The sequence below is a fragment of the Aulonocara stuartgranti genome (genome assembly GCF_965226115.1).
Source record: "Aulonocara stuartgranti genome assembly, chromosome: 15".
NCBI classification, from domain to species: Eukaryota; Metazoa; Chordata; class Actinopteri; order Cichliformes; family Cichlidae; genus Aulonocara; species Aulonocara stuartgranti.
Genome location: NC_138951.1, coordinates 6,415,593 through 6,439,336, shown reverse-complemented (window position 1 = coordinate 6,439,336; position 23,744 = coordinate 6,415,593). Strand labels below are relative to the sequence as shown.

The window sequence follows — 23,744 nt, the reverse complement described above, 5'->3', positions numbered from 1 at the left end:
ATAAAAGGCCGAGGAAGAGTAAGCATGCTTTTATGTCTAACTGCGGCACTGGCACGTTTAATTCTCCGGGTTTTCATGTAAATAGACATCAGATGTTCAGATGCAGCTCTCGGCGCTGTGTCTTTGTAAACTTCTCAGCTTTTCTTTCTACACACACACACACACACACGGAGCGAGAGAGAGAGAGAGAGCGAGCAGCAAAAACGTTACAGATGTTGGCATGTGTGTCATTTCCTGTGTTTACAAGCTGGAAGAGTTTCAGGGAAGTATAGCAGCTGGGTGGAGCTGAAGAAGAGAATTTAAGGCATTTGGGCAGATATCTAACAATAAACAGTAGGTGTGTGTCTGTGTGTGAGAGAAAATGTAAGAAATACAGAGAGCCCATTATTTGTTCAGATGGCTCAGATTAAGTTGGTGAGAAATGAAACCTCAAGAGCAGCTGAACATACACATGCAGAGGAGGCAATAGTCTTTGTATGTAGGCATCATTTTTTACCCTGAATGTGACCCTTACATACCATCTTTACCCCAATCCATCTCATGCCAATAACAAGTGTAAATGACTAATTATTATGTAATTATTATGTAATTAATGATTGATCAATATTATTTACTCCCTCTTGATCGCAAAATTTTTGTATTATTTTATGAGCTACTGATTGGTGGGTTTGTTCTTATACCCAGAGCCTTGAATACTGCTGAATAGTCAAAGCTGGTAGTATCCCAGGTACTCACACCGTGTCTTTAGTGCCAGTTGTAAGAACAGCATTGCTCCAAGCTCATCTCTTCTTAACCCAAAACACAATCCTTTCCTAATCCCAACTTTCACAAAATAGTTTGGCGGTTAAACTAAGAGCCATCAAAGCAAAAGTAAACAATAAAAAGTGGAGCAAAACAGGACACAAACTGCTGTCTAAGAGTTCACAGTATTTAAGCCACCAACAGTTTACACAAGAAAAGTGCTACATCAGTACCTGACATGTCTACTGTGCTTAAAAGTTTTACATTTTTAAAGTCTTTTTATACTTCTATATTTTGCTTCTAAGGAGCAGAATTGCTTGTAGTCTTGAGCAATAGCTCTCCAGGCTTTCTGAAAATGTACCGACCATTGTTGTTTTTTTAAAAAACATTTTTATATTTATCTTTAGGCATTAAAAAAAAGAATGCCAATGATAACTCAGTTTGACAGACAAAGAGTATTTTTTGAACCTACAAAGGAATTTTCAATGCACTATTAGCCAGAAATGTGTGCAATTAATCTTCAGAACATTTGAGGAAATTGCACAACTGAAGGAGAAATTACAAAGGAACTGGGCATTGCATCAGTAGCTACAAGTGTTATGGATCCAAATTTAAAATTTGTGGTACAAATGATAGTTGGTATGTATGGAGGAGGTCAGGGTAGAAGTTCAACACTAAGTGTTCAACACTGGAGGCTCTGTCATGGTTTGGGGATCTTTTTTAAATTGGTGGAATTATGACTGCAGAAAAGTACCATCAGGTTTTGATCCACCATGCAATACCATCTGGAAAACATCTTCATTTTTCACGACTACAGGGATCATGGTCACACTGCTAATGTAGTGAAAAGCATACCTGATAGAAAAACCCACAATCCGGTTGTTCAGTGATGACGCGACGAATCCTACTTCCGGGTCTAAAGTAGTCTGCGTTTAATATGGCTTTTGTGTTGTTAACATGTTTAATGTTATGTATTTTCTTCTATTTGATCTCAAAAAGCTCCTAAAACAGTCAGTGATCACTGTTGACCTCCCTCGGCTTTTATTACCGCTAATCATTTATTTAAGCTCAGTTTTTAAAACCTTAGGGTGTAACTACAGCCCAGCCCATGCAGCAGTATATGAATGACTAACCTCGTATTGTGGATGGATTATCTCAGTTGTTCTCCTGGCTGAAGTTTGGTCCTTTTACAGCATCCTGCCATGCGATTACATTTGTTCCTGACCACCGAGAACACTCACGGTAACTTTTATCGAGTGGAAAAAAAAGTTAGCTTGTTTATATTATGCTAACGTAGCTGTGTCGCTAGCGGTCACGCAGCACATCATTATATACCAGCTAGCCCAACTTCAGTAACCCTACAAACGTTACTGCTGTTTAGTTTTCTGTCTTCATTTATGCTGGAAGTGATAACAGAGCTGTACGTTTTAATTTGTTTCCAAAACCCCGCAGTCAGGACATGCTATATTGTATTTAGATAGAAGCTAGCGAGCTAACTCCCTGCTAACTTCTAACTCCGTTAAATGTCATAAATTCCGTTTTCATGGATGCCTGGATGTTAAACTCAATTGTTACACCTGGTAGAGCAGAACGCTGATCATTTTATTAAAGATGAAAGACTTTAGACAGTTTTTCAACTCTCAGTAATGCCACAGTGATCGTTTGATATATGGACCTGCAGCGGAGTTTAGACCCAGACACGGCTAGTGACGTCAGACTGAACAACCGGATAGAAGATAATCGGTCATGGATTGGCTTCCCCGGAGCCTGGACCTCATTATTATTGAAGCAGTGTGGGACAGACAATGAAACAAAAGGGAGTCAACATCCAAATAAGGGCTCTGAAGTTCCTTCAGGAAGCCTGGAGAACTATTTCTGGAGGCTACTTAAAGAAATGACAAGTAATCTGCGTAAGAGAGTTCAGGCTGTGTTGAAGAATAAAGGTTATCATACCAAATACTGACTTTGAAGCTTATTAGAATATAAATCTTTTTTTCTTTATATATTATATTTTAGTGTGTTTTTACCTATTTCAGTAATTTGCTCCATCTATTTCACATTTCACAGTAACATCCCGACAGTCTTTGTAAACTGTTTGTTAACCAGTCAGTAAACATTATTGTTTAGTTGCTTATTAGCCGTAAAAAGTTTAAACAGGGCCCAGTTAACCATAAATTCACTAATTATGAACGACAGCTCATAGCGTTTTCTTGAGCCACATGCACATACACCCTCCCAGTGACAGACGTGGCCTATTTAAATCCTCAAACACGCAGCTTTGCAGCTTTTTCTGATTTTTTGTGGAAACATCTGGATCCTATAACATACCAAAAACTCTCATCTGGAAATACAAACCGATACATGCTCCAGGCGATATCCACAGTTATCCATGAAGGTGGTCAGTCAGTTGCTCTGTTTACATTTCATAACGGACTGAAAGGAAAACATACTGTAGAGGGGCGGGCGAGAACCAGAATAAGATGTGGGGAGAGCGTGGGAGTTAGAGGGGAAAAACAAAGCCTTACATTGTTTACCGGTACACTTCTTGTTTACAAGCCCTCTTGAGATTATGTGATTTACAAAATGTGTTGACTTTTTGGTGTTACACTTATTGTAAGCAGCTGTGGACGAGAGTCTGCAGCTAAATAATTAATGGGAAAATGTAATTGAGAGGAGATTTGGAAAAAGGGGGTGGAGAGAAAATGTTGATGAAGGAGAGGTAGAGGGAAGAAGAGAAAGAAAGACAGCAGAGAATTTTTCAAATTCCTTTCACTGTTTATCATTTCAAATGAGGATATTTGCAAGGATGAAATAAAGACTGACAGACAGCGAGGGAGCTGGAAGCCAGAGGACAGTATTCACAGATCATTTCACATGCCATGATTGGAGGATTGGCTAAAGGAGAAAGAAACAAGCTGACGAATGATTTAAAGCAGCCACTAATGATTTTTTCCCCATTATTGACTGATCATTTGTTCATGCTTTCCTCTCTTTCCTCCTGCTGCGTGTTTATCTTAAACAAATTAAGATGCAAACCACGTCTGTGTGTCGTTATGTGCTATTCAGACACTCAGCATGGATAGTACAGCCTCTCGGCTCCCACATAGAGCATATTGACATGTAGGTCAATGAGCCCAAGTGAGCTCATGAGTATCCCTCCCTATTGGTCTGTTTTGAAATGATTTTCAGAGACCTTAAAAACAGAGCGGGACAAAAAGCTGAGACGCAGCATGTTCATCTCTGCTCCTCGGTGGATGCAGCACAGATTGTTTAAGCTCACTCGTGTGGTGTAAACAGTCCCTTTGGTTGCAGGAGCACGCTGCTGAACTGAGTCATCGCTCCCATTTTTCACACTCGTATCATATCAGGTCTGGAGCTGCTGTTTCATTTGTTATGACTGGATCGCAAGCAAAGGCGACCAGCTTTACGGTTTGTTACATTTTGTAAGAGAACATCCTGTTGTTTGCCTTTTGAGGTTTTAGTTTTAGTGCCGGCTTAATAATTCATAATGCCTTGAAATGCATCTAAAATGCCGTTGGGCTTCAAAGGTTTTACTGTGCTTATGTCACCACTGATAGCCTGAGCTGAGTTGGGTTGAAACACAGATTCATTGTCACATGTTTTAATTTGTTATATATTTCCCTGACCTGTGAGCTTGGTAGGCTGGCGACTTGTCCAGGGTGGACCTGGCCTTTCACCCTATGGCAGCTGGGATAGCTTCTATCCCTTCCTAACAGCCCTGAGCTGGATAAGCAGTTAAGAAAATGGATGAATGAATTGCTATTGAGGCTTTCTGAAAGTCAAAGACAAGTTTTAACTCATGCCAATGATGCTTTTGTCTCTCACACAGTGCAACAAGTGATACACTGTCAAAATGAATAGATCAACTTGATAGATATTCTCATTGACTTCTCAGCTGAGGGTTAGATTAAGATGACTGACAGCTACCTCAATTCTTCTCCAAGGCATAGAAATAACTGATAAAAGTAATAATGTCTCTATAATTAAGACTTCAGCAGTAGATCCTTTCATTTGTGTAAGTCAAAAGGTGATGCCTGCTTGATTGCATTAAGTCCCCTCTTTATTGTGCTCGCCAAGTTATATGTGAACAATTTTTGTGTGAAAAAGGTCATATAAAAGAAAAGCAAAGGGTAAACGTAAAGAATAAGAAATGCTTCGTCACTCATCCAACTGACTTCTTCAGTCTCAGCTGACTGCAGGTTTGCCCAACCTTTAAACAGTACATTTGCATAATGACAGAAACCAGCTCCATTGCAGAGAGAAACGTGCAATTTCACCCAATGTGGCCAGTTTGTATATGGAAGATGTGGAAAACAGGGCTCTGTTATCATATCTTGGAAGACCACTGAGCCTTTGGTTGAGGTTTGTAGATAACTCGGTGGACAAACACATCACGTTCATCGGGGAGGATATTAAAAATGACAGGCTAGCCTTCTTAGACTGTGAGATTTCCATCAGTAATCTGGAACATTTAAAAGTTGATGTGTAGCGTAAAACAGCACATACGGATCAGTATTTAAGGTTTGACTCTCATTATCCACTTGGAGCACAAACTGAGAGCGAACACCATCCACACAGATACAGCGACCAGGGAAGCAGAAAAACATATCAAGAAGGCCCTGAGTAAATGTGATTATCCCAGCTGGGCATTTGTTAACGTTGGGAAGGCACCTAAAGAAAGCCCCAGGCAATTCAGGAGAGAAGAAGGACAACTGCTGCCTGAGCGAAAACCTTTAGTGATCCCTTATATGTCAGGAGTATTGGAACAGCTGAGATGCATATTCTTTGTAGAACAGAGCCTCTGTGGCTTTTAAACCCCCCAAAATTGGTCTACCCTGAGGATCCGGTTCTCCGACGCAAACAGAGTAATAAGGTGTACGCTGCTAAGTGCCAGGAGGACTCCCGTGATTTATACATCAAGGAAACCAAGCAACCTCCGGCGAAGCAAATGGCACAACGGAGAAGAACTAACTTGTCAGGTCAAGACTTGGCAGTCTATTTATACCTACAGGCCAGTGGCTACTCTTTCAATCACGAGGATGTACAGATCCTGCACAGGGAGGAATGCTGGTTTAAGCAGAGAATCAAGGAGGCATATCTGTGTGAAAATGGAACAACCATGTCTGAACCAAGAGGAGGGCACATGAGGAGACGTCTAAATCATTCCCCAACTCTCTGTGAGCAGTACCCGTGGCCATTGGTCATTACATTTTGGTTATTAAGGATCATGAAACTGACCTCATTATTAGTGAATGGTGCTGGTTTCAGTGATCAAGCAGATGCACTGTTTATGAAGTTGGAGAAAAGAGACTGATGAGTGACAAAACTTGTTCTACTGAAAGTGTTACATCCAGGTGAATAGAATCAACTTTCTGTGACAGTAAAACAACATCCACATGAATACCAGGTTCATGTTTGCTTACTATTTATCTTCAACATAACCTGTAACCATTTCTTCTCTATGTAAAGACTTCACAGAGACATATGATTTAGAGGGAGAAGTCACTCACCAGATCAGCCACCTTCTTCAGATGCTTTACAGTGCTGTTCTGATGTTCACATAAACATTATAAGGATTTTGAGCAGTTAACCAGGTTCAGGATAGGCACTGTGATCGGTCTGTGGCAAACCAAAACATACTCTCCAGTCTGTGATGTATTGTGTGTTGTGACAGCTTTCTGCTACAGCCAGCATTCAGACTGTCAGCAGCTTGTGCTACACTGCATCTTCTGTGAAATATCAGCACGCAGGCCAGCCTTCTCTTCCCAAAGGCATCCATTAGCCTTGGACACTAATGACCTGTCTTTCCTTAGATCACCAGTCTTTCCTTAGATCACCTTTTATAGGTACTAAATATCACTTCACACTCCGCAAGACAAGTTTTGAAGATGCTCCAACCCAGTGGTTAAGCCATCACAATGTGGCCCCTGTTGAATCGATCGTATTGTTATGCTTGAGCATTTTTTCCTGCTTTCAACACATCAGTTTCGAGAACTGACTGTTCTCTTGCTGTGTTATATATCCCCACCACTTGACAGGTGCCACTGATGCAAGATAATCAATGTCATTTAATCACTGCGTCAGTGGTTTTAATGCTGTTGCTAACTGGTGAAAGCAATATGTAAATAATGTGTTAACTGGTAAGCTTTAGCTTTGTTGGCAGGTAGATTGTTATCTCCCTCCTCATTCTAAACATTCTAAACAAAGCTGGCTTCATATTTAGCATGCGTGCCATTTGTCATTCACTGAAATGTTCTGCCAGGAAGCAAAATGGTGTGTTTTTGCAAAATGACAGATTGTTCTTTTAATCCCAGCTGCTTTTACTTTTAGCCCTCATTACAGCAGTTACAAACATACAATCATCCAAACACCTTAACTTCAAGGTAAAATACAGTCACACATTCAGTTCCCATCCTGCTGATTTCTGAATGTTTAGCAGAGAAGCACAGACGAGTGTGAGAAGTTTCCTGAGAGCTTCAGAGTAATAAAATGTACCAGCACACAAACCGCTTGCAGAGGGACAGCTAGTTATGACGCCCACCTTACTCTTCATGCAACCCCCCCTCCTACTCCCCTGCTCACCATCACCATGGTTACAATGATGCAGGTTACCGTGGCAGCCAAGTCAACTCCACACTCCACACAAAGGCGCACGTGCATGTGCTTTACCGCTCACTCAAAGGGGGATACGCATGTTGTGACGATGAGGAGTTGAATATAGTTTCCTGCGTAATTTCTGGAGGATACGAGGACATGGAGCTGCTGTCATTTCTCTGTCTCCTGTCTGACACTCTCGCTTCTGTTCATGACAGATGATGGATGGTCAGCAGCTGGCAGCCCCCAGTCCCCCCTCCAGATTTTCCCAATCTGTTCTTTTTTTTCTTTTTCTTCTCTACGCCAAAAATAGACACGTAGAAAAACAATTTGTGACACACACAGCACAAATATATACATATGAATGGTCAGCATCTTATCTGTTGCTGCCAGACCCTTGCATGCGCCTCTTATCATCTCTTCCAGTGTGTGCGTGTGTGTGCGTGTGTGTTGGTTAAGTTCATTTGAGGCTATGCTGCCACCCAGTGTTCACATTACAAACTGCAGAATAAAAGTTTTAATATTCTCCCCAACCTCCACCCCCGAAAAATGAATTCAAGGATGATTTACACATTTAGACTGAGCAAGAATAACTCATTCAAAACAGGTGTTGTTTAACGGTTATATTTATATTATATTATAAAGACCCAACAATATTAGAAAGAAAAAAATCACACGACCCTCTATGAGCAAGCACTCGGCGACCGTGGGAAAGAAAAACTCCCTTTTAACAGGAAGAAACCTCTGACCAGACCAGTCTCAGGGAGAGGCAACCAGTCATTTTCATCAGTGATTTTATTATTCAGTGAACCGTTTTGCCTTTATAATGTAAGGGCATTATAATTTTAACAGACATAAAAAAATAACGAAAGCCTGTGAGTGATAAACTAAATTAAGTTTACTACACTGTCACATAAATTTTTGTCCGTAGCACTTCCTGAAGTCTGAAAATCAACATCCTTCATCTAACTTACGTGTAAGTGTTCAAAGCTATACTGACTACATGTATATGTTTGTCTTCATCCGCTTTGGGATTGATTCAGTCTTCTTAGTAGTAATCTCATTTCTTCTAATCCAGCCCTCCTTCCTTTCTTCCCTCAACATGCTCTCACACACACTCGGATATACACATGCTGCCTCTCTCATGTAGACCAGCAACCATTCATGTTGTTGGACTACTGCTGTCGCTGCTGTGGAGTCACGCTCATAAAACGCCATGGACCCATCTCCCTCAAAACTACACCCAGTGATACCTGGGTAAGGACACACTCTGGTACTGTATGTAGAAAATGGTTAGAATACAGTTAGACTACTGTATGTGGAGGGTCAAAATGTTTAGCCAACTTGGTAATAATTTTCTTACTGAAAATTACAATTACTGACAATCATTTGAATTATAGCACCTCATTACACACATAATTAACATTTAGCTAGCAGTGGTTTTGTATAATGTCATATTTTCTAATCCATAAGTGTATGTGGCACTGCACATCTGGTTGTAGGCTTGCATTCCTAGAAATCAAAGCTAATTTCCAGGTCATGCTTTTAAAACATAATCTGTAATCAGGAGATGGCAATAAGATGGCAAACAGACAGCTAGCCAAAGTGTTTAGTTGTGTCTGATGGTATTAGCATGAGCTCAGCTACTTTAATGGTTTTGGACAGACTCACACTGTGATCCAAACTGTTGAAATATACAGTGAGAAGTAATCATAGACGGTATCTAAGGTCTAAACATCCCAGTGAGCTCAGAATATATTGTGAAATGCAATCGAGAAATACTGAAAGATGAGAAAACATTGTACATTAATGTACCTTAACGCCACATATCAGGTGCAGAGTCTGTAAAGTATTCATATATTAAACTGTTAAGCATTTTTCCATTTTTGTGCTGATGTAAAAACTGCTAACACTATCTTACAGTCCTGTGCAAAAGTCTTGAGCCACACCTCTTTTCTTTATAGTCTGCTTCCAAGAAGTTAGTTACTTTTAATTTTTGTTTTTAAAGTGTTGTTGAGCAATAGTTCTCCAGGTCTTTCAAAGTCTGTCTTTGGACATTGGCTGCCTTTCATTTTCAGTCAAGTCCTTGCACCTGTCAGCTGGATATTTTTCTTTTTGTTTGTTTGTTTTTGTTGAGCCAGTTAAGACCTTATGAGCTATGAATCATTCAAGCAAAAAAAAAAAAACAGGACTTGAGAGATGCATCTGGCCCTTCAGTTGATCCATCTACTGTTTACTAAAGCCTCATCAGAGATGATCTCAGTGGAAGTGGGGGCATAATAATCTCTCACACACTGCCAGTGCTGTTAAAGCATATGAATGGAAAAACACACACTATCAGTCATGGATTGCCCTCCCTAGAGCCCAGACCTCAACTTTATTGAAGCATTGTGGCATCACTGTAACAGTCATATTGACTTACAGGTTCATTAGAATTGTACAATTGCTATTTTTGCCTTATATACTATATTTCAATTTCTTTTTGCACTTTTCAATAAATTGCTGAACCAATATCCCAATTTCTTGGCAAAATATAAGTAAATGAGGGGTGGCACGAGACTTTTGTACAGAACAGTATATGCCTGAGGTGCCTATTTACATGTTTTTTAGAGAGTTAGTTTAGTAATCGTAAGAGAAATTACAGCAAATGTCTTACATTTTATATATTAAAACATCAGTCTGCCAGTCACAGAAACAAAATGTTTCCAATGTCTTGTCCAAGGGAGACCTGAGAAAATGAAAACACATCACACAAGAACACGATCAGAACAGAGAAACAGTCGTACAACAATAAACAAAGAAATAATAACTGAATTGAGAAAATGTTGGAAGAGTTATAAAAAATCATCAGATACTGAAGCTGTCGGAGCTTGTTTGCAGCTCATTCTATTTGAGCGGTGCGCAGTACCTGAAAGCAGTTCTTCTAACATTAGTGTACACATGGAGAATATATGAGGCTTATTAAACTGTGTGGTGTAATTACTAGATTTAAATGAGAAAAGAGATCTGAGCTAATGAACAACATAAGAGTTTCATTCTGGATATAGAAAGAGAGTGCATATTTACAATCAGGGGCAGAATGAAATATAGAGAAAGATCAAACTGAAAGTAAGAGCAGTATGACATTGATGAAGAAAATAGGAATTTTCTTTGTATCTGCCAGATTACTAAATGTGGATGAACTCAGCAGTAGGTACAGCTGTATGCTGGTATTATGAAATGCACCACTGCTCACTCGATTTTGATTGATTTATTACTAGTGAATGAAAAACCCTACTCAAATCCCAGATTCTTGGCATTATCGCTAGAGTTTGAGTTTCTAACATTCTTAGGTAGGATGTTCCAGAGTTTGGGGGCATAAACTGCAAAAAGCTGCACTTTTCTCTGTCGGAAATACTGGATATCTAACATTTATCATTGGTGATGAAGAAATGAGTCAAAAAAAACACATGAGCAGCTTGACTCGTCATCATGTATCCTGTTACCTTCGAAACCAGAAGTGCCTGTTTATTTTACCCGAAAGTGCAGTGAAAGTTGTTATTCATCTTATTTGCAGACGTTTGACTTGTCACAACAATAACTAATAAGATTAACGATGACCCCATTCCATTAAAGTATGCCAGCAAGCCAGTGAGCCGTTGTGCTGGCACCTGCACACCTGACTGGAATGGAACCAGCTTTTAATGTAATTAGTTTTACCTGTGTCTGACAAGCCAAACTGTCAGCCCTGAGGGGTGTTATCAGCCCTCCTAGGGTGTTATATAACTGATTTTCTGAAAAGGTTGCAGTCAGTCATCTATAAAAGGATGCCTTAGGGAGCACTCATTGACTGTCTGCTGTCAGGAGTTTTCTGGGTCACGTAAGAAGAAGATGGAGGAGAGGAGCAGTGATTTTCTGTCAGCTTCAGGAGCCAAGCAATATATCAGATAACCCGTGTCTTTTCCGGTAAACATCTCCAGATGAGTTTTCTCAGAAAAATGTGAAAATAAAGCCATAACGCTTGATATTTCTGTCCTGCCCTCTCTGTCATAAACAGTTAGAAATGAGGCAAAAATGCTGCCAGTAAGGTGCAGCATTATAAATAAGTAGTATTTCATCACAGAATCTTAGTTACTGTTTGTTCTTTATGCTCCTTCAGAAAGAGATTTTTTTCAGGACAGGAAACTTGGACTACAGCAGGTTTTATAGCTTCTTCATTAGCTTTAATGGTTTAGTCTTCCTTCTCCTCTCTTCAGGTTGTTCTGCAGAATCTGTTGATGTGCATGGTGTGCTTCTACTCTCTCTACTACATCGCGGTCAGTCTCTGCATTGGACTGCTCAGGTAAACTCAGACTCACACGATAATGAGACCCAGTGGGATAAGAGAGACAGATAAGCAGGTTGCAATAGACTTGTTATTGTTCGTGCTCACGTCATTATCTTTTCTTGCTTCATGTCTTCAGGGTTCATGAAATCAACAGCTTGTTGGCTCCATTCGACTACACCGCGCAACCGTCATGGCAGAACCCCAAATACCTGGGTGAGTTACAGTTGTGAAGTAAAACTAGAGGAGCACATCATTTTCATGACCTCTGTTACTTACATTCTGCTGTATTTCAGAGGCCAGTATTTTACAAAATGCTGAATTTATTCAGCTCTGAGGTTATCAGTTACTTTTAAGGTTAAATCCAAAACATATGAGACATATGCTGTCCTCCTCCACAGTGAGTACCTTTAGTCCAATAGTTACACATTTCGTGGTAATAGATTACTTCTATTTCCATTTAACTATAAAGCTAAAATATAGGGTTTTCTTTGTTTTGTCTTTTTACAGAAAGAGATGTAAATGACTATGATAGGTAGCCTTTAAGTGTTTTTAGTGCATTAAAGCCTGAATGGAAATCAGAAAAACTTTAATAACCCCTGCGGGGGAACTGCTTCATAACAGTTGCTCAAGACTGTAGAAATTGTAAAATTATACTACTTCATCAGAAAGAGGAGGAACTGTGTAACTTGACAGCCACAAGAAGGAAGCAAGGACGTCCTGTGACGTTCAGTGCTGCAGTGAGTCATGTTTAGTATATAATTCTCCTCTGAGACATTGCAGCATTCATCGAAAGACAGAAGCTACAGTCATTCGTTTTTACACAGAATTATCTTGGAATTACACACTATTTAAAATGACTTGTGCTGTATACAGTATAATTTAGCTCCTTTCCAGTTTTTCAGAAGCTAAAAATGAAATAAATAAATATGTTTTAATTCAAAATAAAACACATTGACCATATTTTGATTATATGATCTAGAAGAAAAAGTTGTGTGTTCCATCTGTTCTCACAATTGTCTGACTTCAAAGACCCACTGTGGCAACCGCTTGTGAAGAAGCGGGCACCTCTGATTTAATTACTGCATATAATGCGCACATAACTGAGAACTTGGGACAAGGAAAGTGTTAAATTTGAGGGACACGTGGATTCTTGTGTTTAAATATATATATAAAGGGCTTGAGCCTATCACAGCTGTCATAGGGCGAGCGCACCCTGGATAGACTGCAAGTCTATCACACAGCTAACACAGAGAGACAGATAACTATTCTCACTCACATTCAGGCCTACGGGCTCTTTCTTTCTTTCGTTCTTTCTTTCTTTTAGAATTATTAAAATTTAAAAAAAACAAACAAAAACAAACAAACACAGGAAACTGAAATAAAAAATTCCCAACATAATGATCTATAAACCCGAACAAAAAGGTGAGCAGAAAGAAGCAGTGGATCATCCAGTCCTGCCCCTAAGTTTGCATATAATCTCTTAATCAAAATGGTAACAATATACATATCTACATACAAATGCATACATACATAAACACATACATAAATACATACTTACACACCTATACATATCCATATGCACATGCATAGATGCACACAAGTCTGTCACTCTACAGATGCCATATTAAATAGTTTGGGACCCAATACTGAACCTTGTGGGACACCACAGGTAAAATATTCAAGCACACAGACTTGACTGACCAATTTGTACAAATTGCTGTCTGTCATCAAGATAACTTTTTAACCAGCTGTTTTTGGCCCCTCTCACATCATATCTTTCCATTTTTTGTAACAATATTTTATTGTCAATTGTATCAAAAGCCTCTTACAGGTCAATAAATATCCCCACTGCATATTTTTTTATTATGTATATGTTCGGTAATATTTTACACTAACTCCATCATTACCATAGATGTTGATCTAGTTGTTCTGAGTGATAAATCACATATATATGTAATTGGACATATAATTTCATGAATTACTTTCTTCAGTATAGTCATATCAATGTCATCACTATCTGTTGAAAATTATTTTTTTACATTTCTATAATCTCTCTTTCTTGTATAATCTCTGCAACTTTCAGAAGTATTGAATTTGGACTTTCTAGTCCACAGTTCTCACCTACATTGTTCTATAGACTCTGTCATGTTGTCAACAAACTTTGGACTGTTGGACAAAGTGAGAGTACCCAGAGAGAACCCACGCAGACACTGGGTGAACATGCAAACTCCACACAGAAAGACTCCGGGCAGATGGTGGATTGAAGCTCAAGATAGTAAAGCAGGAAAATTCTGAAATCAGAATAATGCAACCCTTTTTTCTCTCATGTCCTTTTTGCATATTTAGGTTGTTAAGGATGAAACTTGACCCATGAACACAGTGAAAGAACTCCTCGTGTTTCTCTTATTATTCTCCAAATAATCAAGGTTATTTTTCCTAAATGGGCTTACTTAGGAGAGAAAGGTCAGCTTCAAATAAGATGATTTATTTCTCATTAATCCAAGAAAAGACTGCTGTGAACTTTAAGTCTCAAGCTTGCAGCTCAAAGAGGAAAGTAAACAGGTCGCGGTGTACTGTGTTGTTCCAGTCCTGCTCAAAAATGGGAATTACTCATAAAATCTGGTAAAGTAATCTATGATCCAGGACACCACTGCAGTAACCTACATAGGAGTCATCTTTTTTAAAGGTGTTGGAGAAATCAGAGAATATGAATCTGATAGTGTACCCTGGTATGTATGTGTGTGTGTTTTGCAAGCAGTTAGCCTTCATGATGTGTGAACTAAGAGGCTACCAGACTACAATCGCTGAGTTGCTGGCATTGGGATGGGCCCTCGTGGTATCGGAACAGGGACCTTCTCCAGACATGTCTCCGGAGGTGGTGGCAGCATTGCTAGTTAATGCAAGGCGATGTGCCAAATCTTCCAAATAAACATTTAAGCCTGTTGGCCCTCTTGATGTCCCCATCTAGCATTTGACTGCTGGGCCTGCAGCCAGCGATCATCCTCATGCCTCTCCGGACATCCCTGGTGTCACTGCGCTGCAGCCCTGGCTCCAGCTTCATCCTGTCAGGCCTCTGATTTTCATTGGTTGTTGTTTCTGGAATCTCCTGACCTGAACAAAAGATTGAAGGGCTCCTACTCAGTATCAGGAGTGCTGTCTGAAAATGTCATTTTATAGTGGCTCAGCATTATCACAGTCGCATGTGACTGGACATAGCAGTTTATTGTTAAAGCAAAAGCAGCTCTGTAAGGTGATGTGCCACTTTTTTGCTTTCTTCCTGCAGTCGGAGTAATTTCCACAGAAGTGACCTATATTTTGGGAGGACTGGTGTTTGCCTGGATTGTGGAGGAGTGGGTTTGGGACTATGCCATAACTGTCACACTTCTCCACATTGCAATGACTGTAGCAGGTATATACACACACACACACGCACGCAGAAACACAAAGTGGATCAATTGAGCGGAACAGCTGATAGGATTGGAGGCCTGGTTATGTAACTGGATATAGAGGCTGCAGCTCAGCGTATAAACCCACGGACACTATTTCATTTGAATGTTCACCGCTAAACTGGAATCAGTTTATCCAAGCATAAAGCTTGCATATTTATCTTTTTCCCCGAGGTCACAGTCAGTATTCATTAGTTTGATAGTAATTGTTGTCACAAAATTTAAATTGTATTCTGGTGTGTTTTGCAGTCATGTCAGACTTCCCTTCAGCTGAGCACTGGTGGATGGCTCTGGGTAAGATTTGTACTCCTTCATTGTTCTGTCCGTGCCTCTGTCTGACTCCAATCTCATTTGCAGAAGACAAAAAAATATCCACTTTGTTTTTCAAGCTTCCAATCTATTTCAAGATATTACATTTCTTCTATCTAGACATACTATAGCTCACTTACATCATGCCTGCAGATTCAGCTGCTCTTGCAGTCCTTTAACTCTTCTCTCCACAGGTACAGGCCTGGTGATGATGATATTTGGAGGACAGCTAATGGCCTACAAATTTTTCAGAAGCAACTTTGTCTATCCGGCTGAACTGCAGAATTTTTGATGAAAATGAAGCATTTCACTGCAGACAGTGTTATTACTGGTATTAGCAACTAAAGTATGTCAATAAAGTTATTTATACTGTACATATTCTAAAGAGAACCACAAGACTGACTTTGTTTCCTTACCAGCTTAGTTCAGTTCAAGTAATAGTCTGATCCCACTTTGTACAAATGGCCTACTTTTGTCAATTTAACATCTTTTTTTTTTTTACCTTTTCTGTACAGTTTATTATATTTCAGTTTTGTATTATTTGTTTACACACTTAAAACTTTAAACATAAGCTTAAAGCAACAGATGTTAAAGTTGGAAAAACTGTGAATTATATACTACCTGTAATCTATTGACTGATATGTGTGCATAGATAGTTTTTGTCTTTTTTTTAAAATTATCATTATTTCTTATGTTAGTGTAAGCTTCAGAATTTGTTACATATATTCACATATAATTTGTTGCTCAACGGTGGCCACACAGTTTTGTCTAAATAAACTCAGTGCACATCTACACAAAAATAACTTTAATGTTTGTTATATTTACAATATTTAAAATCTGTTTGGAATTTGAATTAAAAGTTTTATGAACAAGGACATTTTTATTGTTTCTTTTTTTTTTTTTTTTATCTGTGTGTCTCTATTTTCCAGTCTGTCTTTTTTTTTTTTATATCAACGGGCAGTTAAAGTAGGATGACGATTTCTGTCTGTTAAAACAACACAGACCCCAGTTTCAAAATAGTCAATAGTTCAAAAGGCTCGTTAAGGGCGGAATTTGCAGACTGATGATGATACAGTGCTCTTCCCAAATAAACTGAATTTATAGGCTAAAAGTTTCAGTATTGGGATTGGTAATACCAGCCCCGTGTATAGTTGGCATTGGCTCACCTAAATGTGCAGACAAATTGCACAGACGCGTTTCCTGGACCCATCTTCTGCGCACAGTTTGGGACGCTCGTCAAGGTCACGTGGTGTAATTAACCCAAGCCTGAGCGCCAGAACAAACTAGGGAACTGGCTTTACAGAGTTATCTGTGTAACAGCGCTGTTTACAACAGTTTTAACTCATACTACCGAGTAAATGTCAAGGAACGGGTTAATATCGAGTTTGCGGAGGCTAATAAACGGCGAGGAGCCGCTCGAAACGAGGTCTCCGGTAAGTAAACGTGTCAGCAAGCCTGAAAGTTGCTAGCTCAGCTAACTGACCAAATGCTAGCAAAGTTTGAATTTTTGCTAAAAAAATATAACCACTATAATGTAATATTACAGCTAGTCTAGAAAAAACATATATTCTTTATGTAGGCTATTATTTTTAAATAGTGCCCAGGTTTGAAATGACACAACTAGCTTGGTAAAATTAGGTACAGTTCACCGTTAGCCTCAAGTGTCAGCTGGTTATGTACTTCACTGCCAGTTCAACACAATGATTTTACATGCAAGAGAATTCTGATTAGTGTCAACAGTATTTACTCTAAATACCTCACATACATAGCTGTGCAAAGGTTTTTATTAAATTTTCTTCATATTTTGCTAGTAAAAGTTTCAGCAATTTATTGAAACGTGCAAAAACAGTTTGCACGATTGTAACGAGTGAGTATTTGGTAAGACCACGTTTTTTCAACAACACAACCAAGCTTTCTATTCATTTCTTTAAGTAGTCTTCAGAAATTGTTCTCCAGGCTTCTTGGAGGATGGTCAAAGCTCTTCTTTGGATGTTGGCTGCTGTTTGTTCTATTCTCTATCAAGATACGCCCACACTGTTTCAGTAAAGTTGAGCTGTGAGCTCTGGGGAGGCCAGTCCATGGCTGTGGGTGTTTTGGGGTGTTTGGGATCATTGCCATGCTGAAAAATGAAGGTTTTTCTAACTACTATTGTATGAGGTATCACAATCAGATCGTCATCTATAAAACATCCCAGAGCCTCACTGTTCTACCTCCTTCCTTCCTGACATTTCTTTGTACATACCTACCAATTTGAACCGACAATGTCAGACTGGGATTAATCTCTAAGACCATAAGACCATGTCACTGATTTTCATTTCAGGTGTGTAACGGCTTAAAATACACTGCTCCTCACTGTCTTCGTTTACAGGCACAATATTGTGCTAGAAAAAGCTAGATGGGACGGAGCCTTGTCTCCTACTACAGCTACGCTTTGTTTTTTCGCTGTCGCTGTGTGCTAAAAAGCAGTAAGATTTATTTTTTTTGTAAGAATTTTATTTATTATTATTTTTTAACTACCAGCCTATTTTATTGTCATTATTTGCTGCCTATTATGCCATTTAATATTGGTATTTATTTTACTGTGTGTGTGTGTGTGTGTGTGTACACAGCCCTTTGTGACCCTTACCTGGTCTACCACTATTTTCCTCTATTTGTTCACTTTTCTTTTTTTGAGGACACAGGGATATTTTTGTTGTATTATTTTTTTATTTTATTTTTTTCAACTAAAGAAAACAACTATGCCGTGCCGTGTTCTTGTGATTAGCTGCTCGTAACAAAGATAAAGATACAATTTTAAAATCAGTTCTTTGTTAAGTTGTTTGTTATGTGTATACCCAACACTTTCATGCCTTGAGTTAGGGGCTTTTTTTATGCTTGAATGATTAATTGGTCAGTTTTAAGTGGCTAAACAAACAAACAAATAATAACTTTGAAAATAGTTAGGTACAAGGACTGGACTAAAATGTGTAAAATAGCAGAGCAGCAAAGAAAACCTTTGAAGACCTCCATAAAGTCTGGGGAACCACTTAAAAAATGATGAGAAATTCTTGCTCCTTGTAAACAAAATATAACGAAATGAAGGGTACACTCACAGTATGAACATTTTTGGTCCTTGAAGTACACATAAATTTCAGTAGCAAATCTATACCAACTTTGTGTCACACATAAGAATGCAGCGGTTGGTGTTTGAGTATAAAATGTGTGTTTGCCAAGTGTCATTTAATCTTCTTTCCATCGTAGAGTCCTTTTGAGCAGCTACGTCCGCGGATGAACGATATCATAGGAGATGGAGGAATCCTGAAGGAGGTGGTCCAGCCAGGAGAGGGCCCGCCTGTCCCCGAAAACGCTTCAGTACTCAGTATGTATGAGTACACATTTCTTGTTAAAGCCTCTTACAGTTGTAAGTTATCATATACGTGAGGTCAGGATTTTTAGTTTGTCTAGCCACAATTCACAAAAATCTCTACTTCTTGTAGAGTGTTGTTCAGATTGTTATGAACCCTGCACCCAGTTGTCTCCTGAAGGTCACGTTTGCCATTTTATGGGCAATAACCTGTGAATTGTGTGAGCTGGTTGAGCTGCTACATCACTGATGGTCTGGTTTTACTTCCACACAGTCCATTACTCAGGATTCCTGGAATATTCTGATCAGCCTTTTGAAACCACCACTCACCTCAAATACCCTCAGATGATGAAGTTGGGGAGAGGTGAGAAATGCTCTACAATGGCTGAACCGTGAGTTTTTTGTTTTCCTGCCTGAAATATACCAGTTTTAAAAGTCATTCTTCAAACAGATGTGACACTGGCCGGGCTGGAGCTGGGTCTGTTGACCATGAAGAAAGGAGAGTTCTCTCGGTTCCTCCTCCAGCCTCAGTATGCTTACGGGGAAATGGGATGCCCTCCATTTATCCCCACAGCAGCTGTGGTTCTGTATGAGGTTCAGATCCTCGACTACCTTGACTCAGGACAAGTGGATGACTTTATTACAATGAGTCTGGTAGGGAGGCTGCAGGTGCTCTGTTTAGTACTACCAACCTCAGACAGATCTGCATCTTTACTACACATACTTAAAAGCCTCTACTTTTTTGCTTTTATAGCACAGATCAGAAACGGTCTTTGATTTCTGTTCTCCTCCTCAGGAGCAGCAGAACACCGTTCCTATGTCCACACTTCTTGAAGTTGTCAACACACTGCGGAGCTTTGGCAACCGTTTCTTCAACCAGAACCGATATTACAATGCCAAAGATCGCTATAAACAGGTACATTTTGAAGTATGTTAATTGTTTTTATTTTTAATTACGTTTTACTGCGATGGCTAATATCATGCCAAGTTGTTCTTGGTGAAAGTGTTTTTTGATTATATTTCTCTGCTTTGCCTGCAGGCTATGACGCTGCTGGGAAACAGGGGAACACAGAGTGATTTAGAGAAGGAGAGGATCAAGATGGCTCTGCTTCCTCTCTACCTGAATATTTCTCTCGCTGAGCTCCGCCTGGAAAGACCGCACAAAGCCCTGAAATATGGAAACAAAGCCTTGGAGATAGACTCTGCCAACACAAAGGCTCTCTTCCGCTGCGGACAGGTAGGACGGGGCTTTTGTTTGTCTTCCAGACTGTCAGATAAATAATCCTCACTATCTCTGGGGGGTTTAAAAAAACAAACAAAAAAGGGGGTTGATGACACAGGAAAAACAGGAAACAAAATCATTTTTATTCACGCTTTCGTGTTTCAAGTCTCCCAAAACATATTAACTTAGTTAAAGATGCAGTTTGATACACTAATCGCATTTCTTTTAGGCTTACCTGGAGCTGCATGAGTATGCGAGTGCTCATTGTTGCCTCACATCTGCTCAAGCACAGAAGCCCTTTGACAGTGACATCAACAACCTTCTGAGGAAAGTGACAATGTAAGATGATTTTAATGACTTTAGAATAAATGCTGCTTCAGCTGTTTCTCCTGGCCTGTGTGCAGCAGTATGCACAGCAGTTCGCTGAAACTGTAACAGCTACCTGACCTAGAGCCCTCTGTCTGTCCACACAACCGTGACTATTACATTAATTTTATATTAATGCCTCCACTCACCCACCACTTTTTAGGTGCACTGTGTAACTGCTTCAACAGCTCGTTAAGGTCTATCAAACGTCTAATCAGTCAATCACATGGCAGAAACTGGATTATACATAGTCAAGACTACCTGCTAAACTTTAAACTGTGCATCAGAATGGGGAAGAAAGGTGATTTAGGTGACTGTGAACGTGCCATGATTGTTGGTGACAGGCTGATCTGAGTATTTTGGGAACTGCTGAGTTACTGGAATTTTCCCACACGGCCATCTCTGGGGTTTAAAAGGAAATGATCCAAAAAAGGGAAAATGAACAGTAAGCAGTGGTTTTCTGCCTCATTGGCCAGACTGCTACAAGCTGCTAAAAAGACGACAGTAACTCGAATAACCAGTTGTTACTCAGCCAATGTGTGCAGAAGAGCATATCTGAATCCACAACTTCCCGCAGGATATCATACCATGTCACAAAGCACACACAAGGCAAAAAGAGGTACAGCCCAGTACAAGCAAGGTGTTCCTCATAGTGGATCATAACTGTCTTTTGTAACATTTGTGAAACCACTCGGAAGATATTCACGTGTCATTTTCTTGTCCCAGGTGCTATAAAGACAGCCTGGACAAAGAGAAAGACTTGTACTCAAAGATGTTTAGAGAGCTGAAGGGCTCAGTGAAAATGTGAGGACCAGCAGGAGGAGGAGGTGAGAAATCCTGTTCATTCATTCTGTCTGGTTTTCATATATTTTAATCTCATCTCCATGGGAGGGTTAACATTTTAAAATGACTTCCGTGTGATGTGCCAGTAACTGTCCTTTTCCCTTAAACCTGCTACACCCGTCGTCACAAATAAATTATAATAAATACACTCTGTATAATAACTTTTAATGAAGCCATGAAAAAAAAAAATACTAGACTGTGTTTCAAAGTAAAATCTTGTTGGTTAGTTTCCTTCTACTGATCTGGATCTCATCATTTAACCAAACATTAACTGTATGATCTGATACAAACTACAGCTCTCATGAGTTTTTGCCATTTGCACGGACAAATCGTCTTTGACTTCGTCTTTGACTCAGGTATTGGTTTGTTGTTGCAGGTTTCAAGATTCACCATGTTTTCCTTTTATAATTTGTTTTCTACTTATGAAGGGAGTTGGGTTGTAATCATTGTTTCAATTCTTTCAAAATTATCTCAAATTAAGTGTTGTTTTGATATTTTGTTAAATAATGTTTCTCATTAGTACCCTTTCTCTCCTTTGGACTCCTGCTGTACATATTCCTTGCATGTTTGCTGGAGTATTAAGCATTTGCTTGGGATCTTGAGATGATGATGATAATAAAAAATACAATGTTCACTTCTAGAAGAGTTTGTCTTTGTTGACTAACTGGAAACTAAGGTTTTCTCATCTTGAATTTCATCTTCAGTTTATTAGCTCACAACCTAATCTGTTGTAGGCAGATATTATGGATGTAATTCTAATATTAAAACGGCTGTTTGGCTTGTTTGGTTTTTTTTTCCATCCTGGCAGTCCAGACAGGATTCATTTCCTCTTACTGAAGCAGATGGGGTAGGGGGCTTACAGGAGTGGGGAGATGAGCTACATTAAGAGTTTGCGCTTAATTGTGAGCTTCACTTGACCTAATTACCTGAGAAAGGATCTCCATTGACAGCAGGGGGTGCCCTTTCTGATACTACTGCTGGAGTGTAGCAGGTACCAGGGTCATAACTGAGCAATGTTTGTAACAAACCAAACTGCCACAAGCAGCCAAACTTGTGCAAACTTAAGATGTGATGATATTGGACTATTTGAGCTATTAGGAGTGTAAAAAATTACAAAATTACCAATTTTAGCTCATTTTTCAAAACTTATTTGAAAGATTTACTGTTATAGATGCCCTTTGGCCGCCAGTACTCTAGGCCCAAATGAAAGTGATCTCAAAGTGGAGGTAGCGTGAGGGATACTGGGAAGAAACAAAGCAGGAAGTAAGTGAATGATGAATAAAACTGAAGTCATGGAGAGACTGAGTTGAGTGGTGGCATGACCTCAGAGGTGGGGAGGTGCACAAAAATCTAATTTACTTCTCTGGCTAATCCAATTTTCACTGTGTGGGTGGGTCAGTTTTACTATCAACTCCCACCACATGGTGAGTACAGTAGGTTGTGCTTTGTGAAACAAAGCTTTACTGAATTCAATCAGGCAACAAAACAATGGCCTCCAGATTCACATACTACCTCCAGCTCAGGTAAGGAATTGGTAAGGTTTTTGTGTTTGTGTGCATATGGGTATGTAACCCTTTTTATTTTTAAACATAGGTCACATGCTATGTGATGTGTGTTACCTGTAAGTGCTCAAAATTTAGGATCAAATGTGTAGTTTACCTGCTGTGCATGTGCTGTGATCAGCTCTGACTGACTCTGGGCCTTTGAAATATGATACAGTTATAAGCATGTAGTATACACTGCATATATAACAGCATACACAGAAAAAAAGTAGTCAGTTTACCTTTTATATTGTAGTTGTGCATATTGAACAGTAATGTGACAAGTAGCTTTTTTAGTTATTCACATATTAAAAGCTATCGTTTAGAATTTGTGGTTACTAGAAATGTTATGTTATCCAAAAATGATCCAAGCAATTTTCCTGGGGGTGCAAGTATAAACTTGCAGGATATTAATATAATGCAGGCTCAGGTCAGTGTGTGAACACCCTCAAGTATTTGCAAAGCTGCATATTAGAAACACTACTTCATTTCAAAGCCAAAGCAGCTGCCCACGAACATGAACCCTAGGCTGTATTTTAAAACAACAGCTGCAAAACTGTAAGATGACAATAAAGAACCCTTAAGCTGTATGGCTGAAACTAGCAGGAAGTTTTATTTTGCTCATTATCAATCCAGAGTGGAAAAACACTGAGCATTGACTTCCACCTAATCTACCGTAAGTTGTAAATAGTAGAGCAAATAACATACATTTAAGTCCCACTAGCTGTACGGGTTGCAGATCATTCAGTTCAATTCAGTTTTATTCATATACAGCCAAACCACAACAGCAGTCGCCTCAAGGGGCTTTATATTGTAAGGTGAAGTAATACAGCTACAATAATCTAAACAAAAAAACACCAGCAATCAGATGACCCCCTATGTGTAAGTGCTTGGAAACAGTGGGAAGGAAAAACTCCCTTTTAACAGGAAGAAACCTTCAGCAGAACCATGCTCAGATAGGGTCAGCTATCTGGCGCCAGGGGTTGAGGGTGAGGAAAGGAAGTCGGGACAA

The 23,744-nt window shown here is 39.4% G+C and overlaps 2 protein-coding genes across 3 annotated transcripts; both read left to right on the top strand.

The window, feature by feature from the left end:
- Positions 1–8,443: 8,443 nt before the first annotated feature.
- On the top strand, positions 8,444–16,306 carry tmem244 (transmembrane protein 244). Its single transcript, XM_082505777.1, has 6 exons — positions 8,444–8,613; positions 11,592–11,677; positions 11,799–11,875; positions 14,946–15,071; positions 15,358–15,402; positions 15,612–16,306. The coding sequence occupies exons 1-6, from the start codon at positions 8,521–8,523 to the stop codon at positions 15,707–15,709; spliced, it is 525 nt and encodes a 174-aa protein (XP_082361903.1). The 5' UTR covers positions 8,444–8,520; the 3' UTR covers positions 15,710–16,306.
- A 307-nt stretch (positions 16,307–16,613) lies between these two features.
- On the top strand, positions 16,614–21,834 carry fkbp6 (FKBP prolyl isomerase 6). Of its 2 annotated transcripts, none has more exons than XM_082505775.1 (9): positions 16,614–16,850; positions 18,658–18,775; positions 19,035–19,124; positions 19,212–19,429; positions 19,557–19,676; positions 19,800–19,997; positions 20,212–20,321; positions 21,075–21,175; positions 21,568–21,834. In XM_082505775.1, exons 1-8 carry the CDS (start codon positions 16,776–16,778, stop codon positions 21,154–21,156), a joined length of 1,011 nt encoding a protein of 336 aa, XP_082361901.1. In that variant the 5' UTR covers positions 16,614–16,775; the 3' UTR covers positions 21,157–21,175; positions 21,568–21,834. The 2 variants fall into 2 exon arrangements, with proteins under 2 accessions (XP_082361901.1, XP_082361902.1); XM_082505776.1 differs by having other exon boundaries at positions 16,616–16,850; positions 19,212–19,414.
- The last annotated feature ends 1,910 nt before the right edge of the window (positions 21,835–23,744 follow it).